This window comes from Centruroides sculpturatus, unplaced genomic scaffold, assembly GCF_000671375.1.
Source record: "Centruroides sculpturatus isolate CEXI.00-Female unplaced genomic scaffold, Cexi_2.0 scaffold155, whole genome shotgun sequence".
Classification (NCBI taxonomy): Eukaryota; Metazoa; Arthropoda; class Arachnida; order Scorpiones; family Buthidae; genus Centruroides; species Centruroides sculpturatus.
In genome coordinates, this window is record NW_019384386.1 from 718,835 (window position 1) to 735,787 (window position 16,953).

General features: G+C 30.1%; 1 protein-coding gene across 1 annotated transcript in view; it reads left to right on the top strand.

Annotated features, from left to right (window-relative positions):
* Nucleotides 1–7,264, top strand: part of LOC111618090 (serine-rich adhesin for platelets-like) — a 60,237-nt gene extending 52,973 nt beyond the window's left edge. The window contains exon 7 of the mRNA XM_023359535.1: nt 2,890–7,264. Within this exon, the coding sequence (XP_023215303.1) occupies nt 2,890–5,861 (2,972 nt within the window). The 3' untranslated portion in view covers nt 5,862–7,264. The remainder of the gene's footprint in view (nt 1–2,889) is intronic.
* The last annotated feature ends 9,689 nt before the right edge of the window (nt 7,265–16,953 follow it).

Genomic DNA, 16,953 nt, shown 5'->3' on the forward strand with positions numbered 1-16,953 from the left:
TCTGCTAATTATTATTATTATTATTATTATTATTATTATTATCATCATCATCATCATCAACCGATCTCGATTATATTATAAGATACAGTAAAATCTTGCTAAATTGAACTGCATTAACTTGAAGCTGTCTACAGACCCCAGAAACAATATATAGAGTTATAAAATGTTCTCATTAAGTTGAAATTGTCAGTACTTTTAACTCAAATCTATTTTTTTATGTATCCTCCGCCCTTTAAAAGGCAATCTTTATTTTCTCTTATATTCTATGTGAATAAATATGATTGAGATAAACAATACTACTATAGTTCTATGCACAACAACATGCCATTATAACCTCATGTCAACATACTTTTACTGATAAAGTATATTGGTGGCATTATGATTGGAGTATAAAGTGGTGCCTTGACAACACACTCTAAAAAGCTATTAAACTGTACAAATTTTGTAATCGTACTATGAACAAATTCTTGAGAAACATCTCAATAGTGGGAAATTTATGACCACAAAACAATTTGAGAAAATTAGATGTTAAAATTGGGATTTTTATTTCTCAAATTTCAACTTAATGAGGTTTTACTGCATATAAAATTGTACGTATACAGGGTGATCGGAAAATGTCTGGCAAAAATTTAAAGGGGGTTAGAAGGGACGAATATAAAAGGATTTGCAGTACAATGCTTGTCCGGAAATGCCGTGTGAAGGTGGTAGATGGTGCTGTGTAGGGCAGTCAAAGCGAGCCAGCAATGCTGGAAACTGTCATTCCCCGCTGTGATTTCATACAGCATGCAGTGCTTCACAGATGCTGAACTAGCAGATATCCATCTGATGTGTAGAGCTGTGAATTGAAATGGGAAAGCTGCGCAAAGATTGTACAGGGAATGATTTCACAACAGAGAAATATTGCATTGTTAAACTTTAGAGTGAGTGCACAGACAGCTTCGCAAAAGCAGGTCCTTCAATGCCAGCAGACATGATGTGGTTGGTGTTTATGCTAATGTACACCATTCTGTGCTGCGGCGAAGTGAAGCTTGTATTATGGTTGGTTGTTGCTCTTTCGAGCATTTGCTGTGACATGTTGATTTAATAAAGGGCTTGTTACATTTGTTTGTGTCTCTTTCCTTTTACCTTTCCACTTTCTTTACTCTCCAGGACTTTTACGTGGCATTTACAGACAAGCATTGTACTGCGAATCCTTTTATATTCATCCCCTCTAACCCTTTTTAAATTTTGGCCAGACATTTTCCGATCACCCTGTATACAGTAATTGCATACTCCCATACAATAATAATAATAATAATGTGAGATTAGCAGTGGGCCACTGGGCTCATCCCAAATGACCACTTACTCTGCAACAGGTTGGTAAAACCCGTTCTCGGCTAGTCGGATGGCTAGGAGGGCAAAAATTTGAGTGGGGAGTGCGTCGGTAAGTCGGCAGGTGTCCTTCAGAGACAGGAGACAGGTTTAAAAACAAAACAAGCATTTATTTATATAACTAAGCTAGGATACATAGGTTAAATGCGATTAAATAAATTCACTGTACAAAAGGGACGCTCTAATAGCTTTACCTGCTAGTCTGAGAGAGAGTTCACAAAGCTCTAAAAAGTACAGATACCTGTATGCCGATATGTCTAAAATGCGTTCGTTGAATATGTTCGTTAATGGCGATGGAAGTTCAAACGGCTGTGGTTGGTCGTATGTCCTTTCGGTCCGGAGTATGGAGACAAATATGGCACATCTACCAAGTATAACTTCCGAGGGATCGCCCTGAGCTTCCGGGGACTCGAGCTTTTATACGTTATTCGTGGGAAATGAGGCACGTGATCGACTTCAGTTGACACTTACGGTGCATTCCGATCAACTAACTGTCAACTTTCCCATCATAATGTGAAAACAATCGGTGACTTCCGATATACTTCTCACCAAGAGTGGGTTTTTCCATCGGAGTTGTTTACAAAGATTTTTCCAACATCGGCGTAAAAATCGCGGATTTCACAATAATAATCTATATAATAATATAATATACTCTACTATTATAGGAATATTTTTATAACTTTTTTTAGTTTGAATTATGAAATCAAAACAATTCTGATAGAGGACTCTACAACTTCCTTGACTTCATTTTTGTGTGTTTGTCTGTCAATTGTACTGTGATTTCATATACAGCAAATGAAAATTTGTTTACAATATTTCCTGTATTTTATTTATTATGACTTTTCCTAAAAGAAGTGTTGTTGCTCTTGAAAATGTGGCAAAACATAAGAAACTGGTTTTAAGTTTTAAGAAGAAGGTAGAAATTCTTGATAAGTTGAAATATTGAAGGATTTAATAATAATAAACCCCATCAAGCAACATCAACTCAATGTTTCCAAACTATTGTAACTTCTCCATAATCACTGTAGAATGCAAGACTATGCTTTTAATATAATTAAACATATAAATAAAATATACATAATTTATTGTTTGGTTATTAAATCATTTGCAAAAGTTTAAATATTCCCTAGATAGCAACATGTTTTAGCTCAACCATATTGGCTCAGTTAACAGGAACTTAACTTGATTTTTCCATAGGCCTTCCTAATTGTTGTTCATGAGATTTCTAAGGAATCTAATCCTCATGAATACCAAGACTTACTTGTATTAATATTTCTCCATTTAGAACAGGAGGAATATTGCAATTATATTAAGACATTAAAATTTCTTATTGTTAAGTCATGACTAACAAACAGTGATAAATTTATTATACTCTGAATAAGGAAATTTAAAATATATAGCTTAATTGGCAATTAGATAAAAGTTCAAACTATTCAAATTTATTAAATAATTTATATTTGATTGATGTGTGTAAATTTATAAAATAAATCTAAATTAAATATCTCTTCTTTTATTTAGGCGATCCTGAACATAAACCTTATGTTAGCGCAGAACCAGATGTTGTCAAAATTCCTTTACAAGGTAATGAAGATTTCTTTGTATTGGCTTGTGATGGGTTATGGGATAGGCTGAATCCATCAGATGTTGCATCAGCCATATATAGTTACATTGTAGAACATCCATTTGATGATTATGAAGATGTGGCTTCAAGATTAGTACAACAAGCGAAAGAACATGGCTCTAGTGATAACATAACTGCTATTGTAATATTTTTGAAAGATCCAAAGGAACTTGCTTCAAATCCAAAAAATCCCCCTTCACATTCATTTTTATTAGATGGTACCAAAGTTGATAGTTGGTACCAAGGTTCATGGAATGGTTCTTCTGAAAATGACAATATTGGATATAATCCATTTAGTGAAACTGCCATTAAACCTAACAGTTTAGAAGGTTTGTCTAAAATCAGCAAGTCACCTGAAACATCAGAATTAACAAATTTTTATTTCCATCCACTTGAAAGTGAAGGTGGTGAAGATTTTGAAACAAATGGATTTAAAGATACATGTCAGTCAGGTTTAAAAAGTGTGATGCCTGAAACTACAGCATTTAGTGAATTACCTACCCCACCAATTGATGAATTGTTAGCTAGTGAACAATTTCAAATGCAAAATGACAATTTAGATTCAGCTAAAATTTCTTTTACTTCTTATGAAACTCATGAAAATAAATCTACGGCTTCTGTAACATTAGCTGATTCTGGCATATTAGATCAAGAAAATCCCCAAAGTAAACCATCTGATAGTAATTTTCAAGATATTCAATTAATTAATTTTGATTCAAAGGAAGATATGAAAATTGAAGAAGTTAATAGTGATACAGCAATTGAAATGGCATCTGAAATTGTTAACAATGCAATTGAATTAGCTGTTAATCAAGTTTTGATAAGAACAACTTCACAATCACCCCAACATCCTGATGATTCTGGTTTGGAAGAAGGACCCTTAGAAGAGAGTGATGTGTCTGTTGAAAGTAATTCTCCAGAATTTGATATTAAAAATACAAAAGAAATAGAAAGTATGTCTTTTGATAATGTTAATTTAGCTAGTGCTCAGGATAATAAAAATATAAATTATGAGTATCAAACTTTCAAACATTTTGAAACACTATCTGAAAATCCTGTTTTGGAGAAAACTGAATTGGCAGTTGGCAATGCAGATTCTAAAGAATCTTGTAATATTAAGAACTCAAATGATACTGAAGAAAAATTGATTGATTTCACTCAAAGTTTCAATGAAAATAAACCATCAAATGTAACAGAAACAAATTTATTACTCAGTACTAATAATGGTGCATTATTAGAACCAATTCATGTTGAAAATATTGCATTAGGTGCAAATTCAACTACTATAATTTCTGAACCAAAGAAAGATGATTTTATAAATCATACTAACAGTTCAAAGGAAATGATTTCTGCCAATAATTTAGAAAAATCTGATTTATTAACTGAAAATATTGAGGGTAAAAATTCAAAAAATCCAGCATTTGAAACAAAACCAAATGATCTTGTTTCAATTGGTGACTGTCTACCTGTGGAAAATGTGCAATATAATATTCCTGCACAATCTAGTCTACCCACTGAAGTAGGTCAGTTACTTGAACAACTTGCAGATAAAGAAGAAAAAACACTTTCAGATTCACTTTCAGTAGATCAGTCTGCAACTACTATTGATTTAGTTGTAATTCCTGATGGAGTTCCTGAAGCAGAAGGAGTCACTGAAGATGTAGATTCTGATTCTGAAAAAGATGGAGGTTGGAGCTATATACAAGGAGGAAAACCAGATTTATCCTCAAAAAATTCTACACCTCGGGTAGCACAAGGCAAAACTGCGGTGAAATCTAAAAAGTTACCACTTGTTTCTCCTATAACTAGACCCTCTAAACTAATAAAGAAAGAGCCTGCAAAATCTACAGTTGATGTAAAACCTACACCGAAAAATAATGTTTTAAAGAAGAAAGTTCTTCCAGAGAAAACTGTAAAAGATAAATTGGACAAATCATCAGTATCATCAGTAACTAAATCTAATATACAAAAGGTATCTACAACACCTAATATACAAAAGGTATCTACAGCACCTAAAACATCAAAAGTAACACTCGATCAAAAGAAATCTGTCCAGTCAAAAGAGCCTGTGCAGTCCAGACCAAAATCAGCTCCATTAATATCTACTATCAGAGTTTCTGGTACAAAAACAAATATAACATCAGTTCAAAAAACAAGTGCCACAACCCGAACAATTTCCAGACCACAAAAAATTTCAACTACTACAGAAAGTATTAGCTCAACTACCAATTCTTCTAACATTACTACTCATCCTGTAAAAAAATTAGATCAAAAACCATCTTTAACAGTTTCACAGAGATCATCATTAAAAACTGTTTCTACCACCAGCCATTCAACTTCAAATACTCAATCAAAATCATTACCCCAAACTTCAAGAATATTGCCAAGTAAATCATCAATAAAGCACTCAGATGTAAAACAAACTAAAGATAGTGCAAATAAAAATATTTCATCCAAACCTTCTGCAGTTGCTCCTAAGGAATTGGCAACACAGAGAAGACCTGTTCCCATTAAGAAGTCTAGTTCTATTCAAAATTCTTTATCTCAAACTTCAAGAAATGTGCAGAGATCTGTACCTTCCACACAAAAAACAATGTCTCGTTCTATGCCTTCTACTCAAAAACCAGTGCCCACTTCAAAATCTGGTAGCAAAACTGGATTAACATCTGAAGTGGGAACTAACTTAAAATCAAAACAAATTGGAAACAGATCAAAATCTACTGACAAACCCAAAGAATGTCATCAGCCAGATCAAGAAAAAGGCACTTTAGAACAGCTAACAAAAGAAGTTCTTGCCGGTCCTACCGCTTCAGATAAGGATTCTGAAATTGTTTGTTCAACACAAGAAAGTGAACCAGTTCAGAAGTAAATCCCAAAGTTATCTTTTGCATATGAATGCAAATTTTATAAATATATATCTAGTCTGAAATCCTTGCAGATATCTGTCAGTCATTGCCAAATTTGGGCAGTGAACCCAAATGTTTCCCATGTCCATATAATTGCAATAACATGGCTGATCCATAAATAGCTCAAATTGGTTTAAAAGAAACTATTATGTGTTTTTATCAAATATACATTCAAAGAGACTATCTAGAAATCACCTGTATGCTTCCAAACTAAGGATTTGCCTTGATAACATTGAACTTTTTCCCATTTAACTGTAAAAGTTTTTAACTTTAGTGCTTATTCACTAAAAAAAGAAAAACAATTTTCCAATAAATAACCATGCTCCAGACTGTATTTCAAAAATCTGCATTCAGATTGCAAAATATTATTGAAACCAATGTTGTTTCAATAAATGACACTACATTAATTGTACTTATTAATGGGAAAAGCTTTAATCACAAGTTAAATTTTATCATTAACAATTTGAAATTTTGTGTGCATACATTGATGATTTGAAAATTTTCTATGTTATATTCCCATTTTATATTTTTCTGATCGCTTTCTCGTGTCATTATTTTATGGATCTTCCAAAATCATTTAAATTTAAATAAAAGTGGCATAAAGTCATCAGAATGATAGATTTATAAATGTTTTATACTTTTGGAAAAGAGAAATTTCAATCTCAATTTTTGCAAATAAAAATTAATTTGGAAATGAATTTTTGAGTAGCTGTTGTAAATTTTACTATGGGGACTATTCTTTAATATTTTTTGTCCCTATAAATGGCTATATAGATTCTTAAAAAGTGAATTTGTATCATGTTACTAAAGAATTTGATGAATTGTTGTTTTGAGGTTGGCAGAAAGATATAATTCTTGTTTTCTTTAATAATCTTGAAGTTTATATACATATATAAAAACTTTAGATTTTTTTTGTAATTTTAAAGAAAATTTTATTGGGCAGCTCAAATCATATGTTTAATTTCTTCCATTTTTTTTTTGTTTCATTGTTAAATATTCAAAATCTTTTGATAGTAAGGTGAAATGTTTATAGAATTTAAAAAGTTGTATGCTTTGTCATCTCTTTTTTAATGACAAAGACTTGGCTAGCAATATCTGACCACCATTTGGTGCAACTGTTAAGTTATGCCCTTTTTTTGAATAAGTGCCCTTATAGCATAGCATAAGAATAAATTGATGTCATTGAAGACAAATTAATATACTGTGTCCAAAGATCACAAAATTTATATATATAAAAAGAACTTAGCTATGTATAATTATAAAAGAGGAGGAAAATAATAGGGATTGCTGTATCTTTTATATGTTTTCATTATCAGATGTAAAGGAATGTACTATCACTGGTTAAATAAAAATTATTAAAATTATATTTTTGGCCTCTTATTATTATGACAAATTCCATATTGTGTATGTATATAATAATTTTCTTAATTTTTCTTTGGTTAAATGTATTTAAGCCAGCATTATAACTTTGAAATTAGAATGTCAATAACAATATGATATGCCAACAATACAATAAATTTAATTTGGATATAACTAAATAAATAGAACACATAAAAGCAATTTTTTGATTCCACTAAAATTATTTATTTAGTAAGGTTACTATATAGTTGTCATCAGATCATAAAAACAAAAGTGAACAGATATATATATATATGATGTAAGAAAGAATAAAGAAGCAGAAAGGATGTTTTCAGAAAACGACTAACGAATGATTAATGAATATCATCCAAGAAAATGCTGCTGAAAAGATTGCGAAACAAAAGTCTTGCTTCTTTTGGCGATGGAAGAACAAAGTAAATTAGAGAGTAAAGAATTATTGATGGAAGAAAATCACATAATGATATATTAATATGCAAGAATCAAGAAGAAAGATTTTTTCTGATTTTTCACACTTCCATATCTTTTGAATAGACTATATTGCAAGATCAAAATACTGTAAGGTCTCTTTTTATGCAGATTACTTTTATGCAATTTTGAAGTTGTGCAGTTTGTATTTCATCCAAAAATTTCTTGGACAAACATACATATAGGCTTATTTAGGAAGCCCGCGTATAGACAGTCTCCAAAAATCGTGGAACGCTCAAAGCTCACTCCATTTGTTCCACTGACAAATAACATTTATGGATGTAAAGGACAGCTAGATCTACCTTAATCGCTTTAGTTCCTAGCAATTTTTGATATAAGTGTAATTAAACATAAAAAAACACTTAAAACTGAAAAAAACGAAACAAATGCGTTAATTTTGAAGTAAAAGCTTCAAAGTTTAACTTTCTTTGTCTCCCCCTTCTGTGAAATTTAACACTGATGAGTCATNATATATATATTTCTCGTATTTGATTTTAAAAAAATTTGTAAATGTCCTACCCATCTTGGATTTGACGGGCAGGAACAGATCGCCCACGAAAAATTCCTGGAATTCTCAATAATCCCGATAAGATCAAAATGTTATATATAAGAGCAAGTCGTCCAAAAGTTGAGGACAGCTTTTAAGATGGCTAGTGCATGAAAATTGTACTTTAATGGATTTTATAAGATAATACTAATTCTGTTAGTTAATTGATTTATTTTTATTAATTTAAATGTCATTTAAAATGCCGATGTTAAAACGCACTGTGATTAAATGGAGATCAAATTCAGGACTTCTCTTATTTGAGGATGACAAGAAGACTTTGTGGAAGCAATTCTTTCGCGTGTAAAGTTCTCACTTTATATGTAAATTACACTTGCTAATGGAATTTATGACTTAACAAATAGTTGACAAAATTGGCTGAGAATAATCTTGAAACGTTAAAATTCAAAGAAAATAAGTTTTCTTTTTAATTATTGTCTATTTAGCATGACACTTTGATGAGGAATTTTCTGAGAGAAGGATTTGTTTCAGAATTTACTATCTCTCAGAAATTTGAATAAATTGACCATGTTTCACGCAAGTTAATAAGTAGATATGTTTCAACTCGCAACGTATAGCTCTTCTTTATTAGATTATAATCTCACTTTAAGTTACTACATTCATTCTTTGTATTTATCATTAGAATAAGTATTAAATATGTAAAATGCATTTCTACTTTTTAGACGCATTTTTTTCCTACCTACTTCACAATAATTAAATAAAACAATCCCTGAAATCTTTTTCAGTTTATTTTTGAAAAAAATTTATGTACAGTACTTGTAAGTAATCAATAAAAATAAACATATCAGATGCAAGTAAATGATTCTTTAGAAGAATTCAAATTCGACTTTTAAATTCAAGGACAAAAATAAATGGTTACCAGAGCCTCTTCAGCTTCGGTCGTATTGACCGATGTTACCGCAGCCCGAGACGTGGATCTAGAAGTTGAATTTTGGGAAGAACTTTTTTGGTTTATGTAATCTATTATTTGTAACGCATTTGAATGGAATTACCGGTGATTGAATGCAATTGTTTCAAATGTGTTTATTTGAACATATGAGAGACTATTTCGGTGAGTGTATGTGACAATGTAATCACAATACTAAACATGTTATGTCCGAGTGGATAAAATCACTGAACGCTGGTAGTTGGTCGTGGGTTCGTGCTTTTCCAACGGGCTTGTGACGTGGTTTGCCGGTTTTATTCACATTAGTAATACTTAAATAGGGGCCAGTTTCCCATAGAAAGTTTTACCGGGATGCATCGCTCCATGTCCGTTGCTGTAAACAAATAAACTAATTAATGGAGTTAGTATGACGAGAGGGAAAAAATTATAAACCTCTCTTTGTCCTAGATTAATAAGTTAAAAAAAACAAAATCTCATCCTAAAACACTAGAAGAAGCTAAGGAAGGAGAAAGTCGTTATATCCTTCCATTGCATCCCTGTTCGCATCGAAGAGAAGCACTACTTGTTTATAAAAAAATGGCCAAGTAAATCTCTCCGCTCAGTGTGTCAAAAATGTGGACAAAGAGAAATTTAACTTTTCGGAAAATGTCCGAATAGTCGAATGCCTGCGTCGTGTCGATAACATCGACTCCATGCCGGTCCAATGTAGAGAAAGAAAAAGAAAAACTTCATTAACTGCTGAAAAATGTCCTGCACACTTCATCGTTATAGTCTTCTTCCAACGTCAAAACTACCAGGTCTTCATTCTGTAAAGAAACAAATATTATGTATTAACGGAATTCAAGAATACTTAAAACTGAAATAAAATACAGTGGGTGATCGGTTAACGAACATTTTCGCGAAAGATTTTTATATTCGGACAACGAACACCTCACAGAACAAACACAAGAAGAAGCGACGTAAAACAATGAATACCGATTGGTCTTTCCTTGTTTTCAGGCAACAATTCGGAACTTTTCGGAGCTCGGAAGACGTCGACATCGACGCCAACCCTGTATATACTGATCGGATAGTATTCCTCCGAACTTAAACTCTCCCTTGTAATTCCAGCCTTTTATTTTTCTGACAAAAACAATTCTTTTATAGTATTCGCGAGACTGTCGGGCTGGCACTCGTTAAGTTTTGCATCGGTTTTTATTTTCGAAAGGTGAGAGTATAATAGCAAAGGTAGAGAATGGGCAGAAGATGTCTGATGTTGCTGGGCAGTATGGCTCAAACAGGTCTACAGTAGGCCGCAGTTCAATCTTATCTAAGAAAGATACAGTATAATCAAGAAGATTCAAGCAGCTAAAGGAGTAATAAAAATCACATCTGAGAAATACAGAACATTGAAGAACTCATAATAGAACCTGAAACGGATCTGATGACAGAAGAACGCCAAGAACTTTTGAATGAATAACACCAAGAAACTCAGCGAGACATTTTCTTCTGAAAAAGAGGATTAATGCCGATATCGGCTATTAAACATATTTTTGAAGAAGTGGGAGGATGTCAGAACAACGGTCTTAAAATGGCATCCAAACCAGGTTGAGGTTAATAGGCTTAGGAATCTCTACAATTACAATGCTATTAATTACTTCTGAAAAATCCTAAAGAAGAGAGAAAAGCAATCGACATTAGACAGATTCTTTAACCCCCACGAACGGAAATAACATGACTAATAAAAATGCAAGACTGTGTATATATGTATTTTTATTATTACATATAAATAAACGTAGTAAAAAATATATATTTTTTATTTTTTGGGATCTCCAGTACGAATTAATTAAATTCTCATAAAATGGTAAATCGATAATTTATTAACGAACAATTCGGATAGCGAACAAAGTCTTGGAATAGATTATGTTCGTTAACCGATCACCTACTGTATCGCATTTTCTCCATTAATTTCCGGATTGAAAACAACGAGAAATGCGTTGTAGTAGTACAAAGTATAGGTTAATTAATGTACTTTACGGTAACAGATAAGAAATATAAGTAAAATTGTATAGAGTCAGGCAGCACTCTACATTCTAGTGTTCATAGGAACATTTTTTGAAATAAAATTATAAATATTGTCGATTACTGAACGTGGGAAAGTCGAGAGTTTATCAGCCAAAGGATAATTAATAAAACAGTATTTGAAAAGAGGTGGGGAGTTTGAACCAGAAGATGATAGTCAGGATCTTGAATCCTACGACATCGAAGCAGACACAAATGACAACGTAATAACCGGGAAGATGCTGAATCGGATTAACTATGGAAATAGTAATTATTTCAAATTTTGCAGCTGTAAACAATAAATGGTTTTAATAGTTTGGAAGACGTACTATTATAAGGTAATTAAGCCATTTCTTTCAGTTTTTACTCAGTAGTTTCCTGTTACAAGATAATAAACTCCGACTCAAACAGAGCAATATCTCAGCAAAATGATATCACGGCATCACCATCAAGATAAGCTGTAGTCAGTGTAAGTATATAGTTAGACTTGACTCGTGTTATCTTACGATATTGAATGATTTTAAAAAATCAAACAAGCTTCATGTTACTGCAATAGCTAAAAACACTTGTTTTGCCCGTATGTATTTAGTTCATCGACAATTAAACTTTATTTAATTTTATCGCATTTAAGTTAGCATAATTAATTTTAATGTCCATTTCCAAATGAGAACAAATGATCAGCTAAACACTTTTGCTAAGAACTAATTAAGTTTCACTCCAGTTATTTACTCAATGGTTAGCACTTAGCACTAGTTATAAGTAATCTTAGTAAATAAAATAATATCTCGTTTACATTTTGAAAATATATTTTCACCAATTTCAATGTATTTTAATACCGAAAACAACCTTTTATGTGCATTTTTCTTATTTTGTATTGAAAATGAACGGTTTAAAATTTAAGTTACGTTTCAATAAAGACGCAAAAACAATAGTTTTTATTATATGTATTTTTTGCATTTAATACTATTCTATTGTTTTATTTATTATTATTTTTTGTTTATAATTGATTTTTTTATGAAATAAATTTTTGGGTATTATTTCATATTAAACCATGTATTAAATAAACATAATGCAAACTTTAATGAGGTATAAAATAAATAAGACATATAAAAAGATTGCTGACCAGAGTGGATTTATATACGTAAAGAACTATTAATAATGAATAATATAAAGAATTTTCTTTAATTTTTAAAAAATTATTATATAAAAATCTGTCAATTATTGTATTTAGCATCGATTTGAGAAGTAGATATCTTTATTTGAATGAAATTCTCTTTGTCTTCATCCTTGGCCAGTCATGCGAGATGACTGACTTCCTCCTGTTGTAAGACAATTTACGATGATTCGATTTAATGCTACTAATTATCATGACCATTAAAAAATAACTTATCGAATGAGGTCTGAATTTGAATGTAGAAATTGAATAACATTGAGCGTTTTATCTTAGGACTTTATATTGAATGCATGAATCCAGAAAGAATCCAACTTCAAAGAATAAGAAAATGAAGGATACGAAATTATGCAGTATAATTATATGTAGTATACATTGAAGGGAAGAAATCTACGCATTTATATATACGTAACTTCATATTTCACATAATTTCTTCAAGTATGAAAACATAAATACCATATAAAATTTTTCTGGATAAGTTAGTTTTGCATTTTCTTATTTTTATTAATTTATTATAACATTGTAAGATAACTGGTGGGAATATGACCATACTAAGCTTTGTAGAAATTTCCTGGCACCTTTTTATGGAATTTTCAAAAACTTTTTGTGGGTCAATGTACGTACTTTGATTCTTTGGTAATAAAGAAAACAATAATCAAACATTTCATTCTTTAAGAATTTTTGAAAAAAAAAACAGCTCTTTTCCATCAGTCTAACTTTGTATATAGGCTATTTAAATCATATGAAGTCAATATGATCACCAAATTCCCTTCCCTCCTAAAATAAAATAACCATTACCAATGAGAAATGCTGTTTTCCAGTCAATGAAAATGAAATAATTGTTTATTAAAAATCACTATATTTTTTCTACTTTTAAAAATTAAAGAATTAATTTGTTTTAAGAAATAAATAATAAAATATTTTATAAATGAAATTGGCAATGAAATAAAATATCCATTTCTTTATGTTTAAATTACTTTAAGAACTTTAGATAAATGAACAAGTTTACTTTCTTCAATATGGCCAATTGCAGCTTTTATGACCAGGGCGATATAAACAACTCGGGTGATTTTTCAAAAAGTCTTAAAAAGTAGGCTACTGATTAAAGTAAACTAAAGTAAACTTTTCTGGAATCATTAAAGAAAACTGCATATCAAGCCATCGAATAATTGAAATTATCTGTTAATAAGATATGAAAACAAATGAGACCTCGTCTGAGTGAAATAAGTTCTTCAAGTAACATAATTTTCAAAAAGAATGGTGGTTCCTCGTCAGTCTTTACCTTTTCACTAACAACAATTGTCCAGATCTTATAGACACATCTGGGAGACTACGCTAACGCTACGTTCCGTTTTTTATACGAACGTTACTCAGCATTGGCAATTGGCCATATTCCCATCAGATTTAGCAAAAAATTTACAGAGAAAATCATGTTAAATGGAGTATATTTTTGCGTCAAATTTAATAAAAATAAACATAATTAAATTAAATATGTAATTGTTTTTAATAATTTTTTCGAGAGTCGCTTATAATTCAAATAGTCTATTAAAAAAAAAGGAAAGTTATATAATGAATGACTGAAATCCTTAATGAACGGAAGGCATTTCAATTCTAATGCTAATGAATAATATCGCATCTCCATCCAAGCAAAAAATCAAGATCTAGGCAAAAAAAAATGTGTTTCAGTGCCGGATCTTGATAGTAAATGCATTGTATGTGATATCGCATTAAAACGCTCGAACATCTTAAATACTTTTTTCAGCAACACTTTCTTAAAACGTCAAGTTTAACAAGAAGATTCGAACTATTTAAGAAGACAGTTCGAATTTTCTTGTTAAACCTGACTTAGACCTATGAAAAGAGGTCTACGCTCAAACGCTCCTTTAAATAAAGTATTATTTAAAAAAGTATTTAAGATGTTCAAACTAAATTAGTTTCAGCTCATATAGAAGTGTTTTTTAATGATAAAAAGACCTTTTCCTTATAACTATAAATGTTTTTGTTATGATTCGCAGATGATGCTGTAGCCTATATATATATACAGTATATATACTGTGCAAAAGTTTAACAGATTAAGGGAGTCAAGAATCACTGGACTATAGGCTATAGTAGACTATATGTAATCTATATGCAACTTTTTGTGTTTACTATAAGTATCCAAATTAAAGTGGCTTAGGCTTAGATAAAGTGATAAGCGCTCAAAATAAAAATTAAAATGTATTTTGAGAGATCTTCACATTTCGTTTAACAATATATTACTGTAACCAATAGAGTCTTCAACATAATTTAATTAAGCAACATATTTGAAAATGAAATTTGCGGGTGAAATAAGAACATAGACAAAGAAATTAAATAAGGTTATATGACAAGATTAAATAAAATTCAATATTTCGACTAAAAATAACTTTTAGTCAATTAATTCAAAATTTTAAATGGTGACTGAAGATTTGTTTAATGTTAATTACCATACTCAAAAGTCTAGCAACGAGTTGAGTAACATTCCCGGTAAAAGAATTTTAAATTGTGAGTGGTGTCATCTGTTACGATATTTTATTTAAAAACTATTTATATTATTAATTATTATAAAATGGCGAAAGCTTAATTTTGACAGTACAGATAAATTTTATTTAAAAAAAAAAAATTGTAAATGATAAGGAGTAAAATCTTCATTAACTCCGATCCACTCGAGATATGACACAATCCCTCTGTATCTCCTTATTCCCGCGATCTTTAACACCAAAACTTAATAATCTCTTATTACCCAAGCCTCCTTGCAAAATTTCAGAAATTTTCGACAAAAGGCACAGGAATTATTAAGCTTCAAAGTGGGTGAACAAAAGCGTGCTCCCCACAGACACACTAACATAATTATAAATATCCATACATTCAGAAAAACTCTCCAACATTTTTGAATTTCTCGACGTTTCAAGGTCCTCGAATCCAAAAATGTAAAAATCTTTGAAGGTCATTTTTGACCGATGCCATGCTTTCCCTCTGTTATATATGAATGTGGAACGTAAAAATTCAAAGTAAATTATGAAAACATCGAACTAAAGTGATTTTTTTTTAATTTTGAAGATCCATATAACTAAATATTTGTAAATTTCATATAACGTAAAAATTTACAAAAATTGCTTGTTAAAAAATAATAAATAAAGACGTTTGTATCGCAAACGCATTAACTTCTTTTCTGTTTTGTTATTATTTTTTTATTTTATAATCAGCTTATTTTTAAAAAATTTATTATAAATTTTCATTATAATTATACCCAATCTTTAATTTTTATTAAATATTTCTGATTATGTGACCTTATTAAGGAATTTTCTATTTCTTAATAAGGTTAGACAAAGAGAAATATCCTAACAAAACTAAATAGAATAATTATAATGGCATATTTTAATCATTATTTAACTAAATAAGACATATAAAAAGATTGCTGACCAGAGTGGATTTATATACGTAAAGAACCTATACCCATTTAAATATATCTATTTAATTACTTTATTGCATTCTATAATCACCGATTTATTAGTATGCTTTACATTATTAAGTTATAATAAACTTTAATATTTATTATTTTATCTCTTATTTCTCATATTTATTATTCTAATTTCTTAGTGATGGATACAGAGAATATTTTAGAGATAAGATAATCAAATATACTCTATATAAAATTTTATCCCATGAATAAAAGAAATATTTTCTTAAAGTAAGAATATTTATTTCAAAATAAATTAATAATAGTCTATATTTTTTTTTTGTATGTATTTTTATGTATTTATGTAAAATTGCAGTTATTTTTCAAAAGTTTAAAAGTTTTTAAATTTTATGAAACTAAAATTTAAAAAATAAATAAATAACATTAAAAAAGTAGTCATTTATAATATAATTTTGAATGAGAACTTGGAAGAATTAAAAGTTTTTTTACTGGTTTATTTTAGCAAGTGGTCTGAATTTATTAAAATTAGTTTGTAAAAAATAAAAAAATGTATTCATATATCTAACAGTTTTCTGTTTTAACCACATTATTTGTCACATAAAACTTATCTTAAATCAATAGAGAATTATTTTTAAATTTGACAATGACCTGGAAAATAAATAGAAAACTCGTTGAAGAAGAAAATAGCAAACAAGTTACACAAAAAAAAAATTTTTTTTTAAAAAGACTAATTCATGTAAATGTTAAAAATATCATTTTAAAGTAATTGTTATTTCTTTAATAAAATATATTTGGTTAACTATTTAAGATATAATGTCTAGTTTGTAAAATATATAATTAATGTTGACTGCCGATCAGCTGATGTCAGACTTTCTTAACCAACCGTAAGTTCAAATTTCCATTTCCGGGTGAAAAGAGTACGTAAAACGCTAGCGTTTGTTCAAATGATCAGTCACGTATCAGAATATTACAATATACAGAAACCTGACTGGTTGTTTAAGAAAACGATAATGCTTTACGCCCGCATTATGCGGAAATCGAGTAGATCAGTGGCTTTGAGTACGAAAAATGCCATGTAGATCGACATGAAAGATTGGGTAATGGATCGA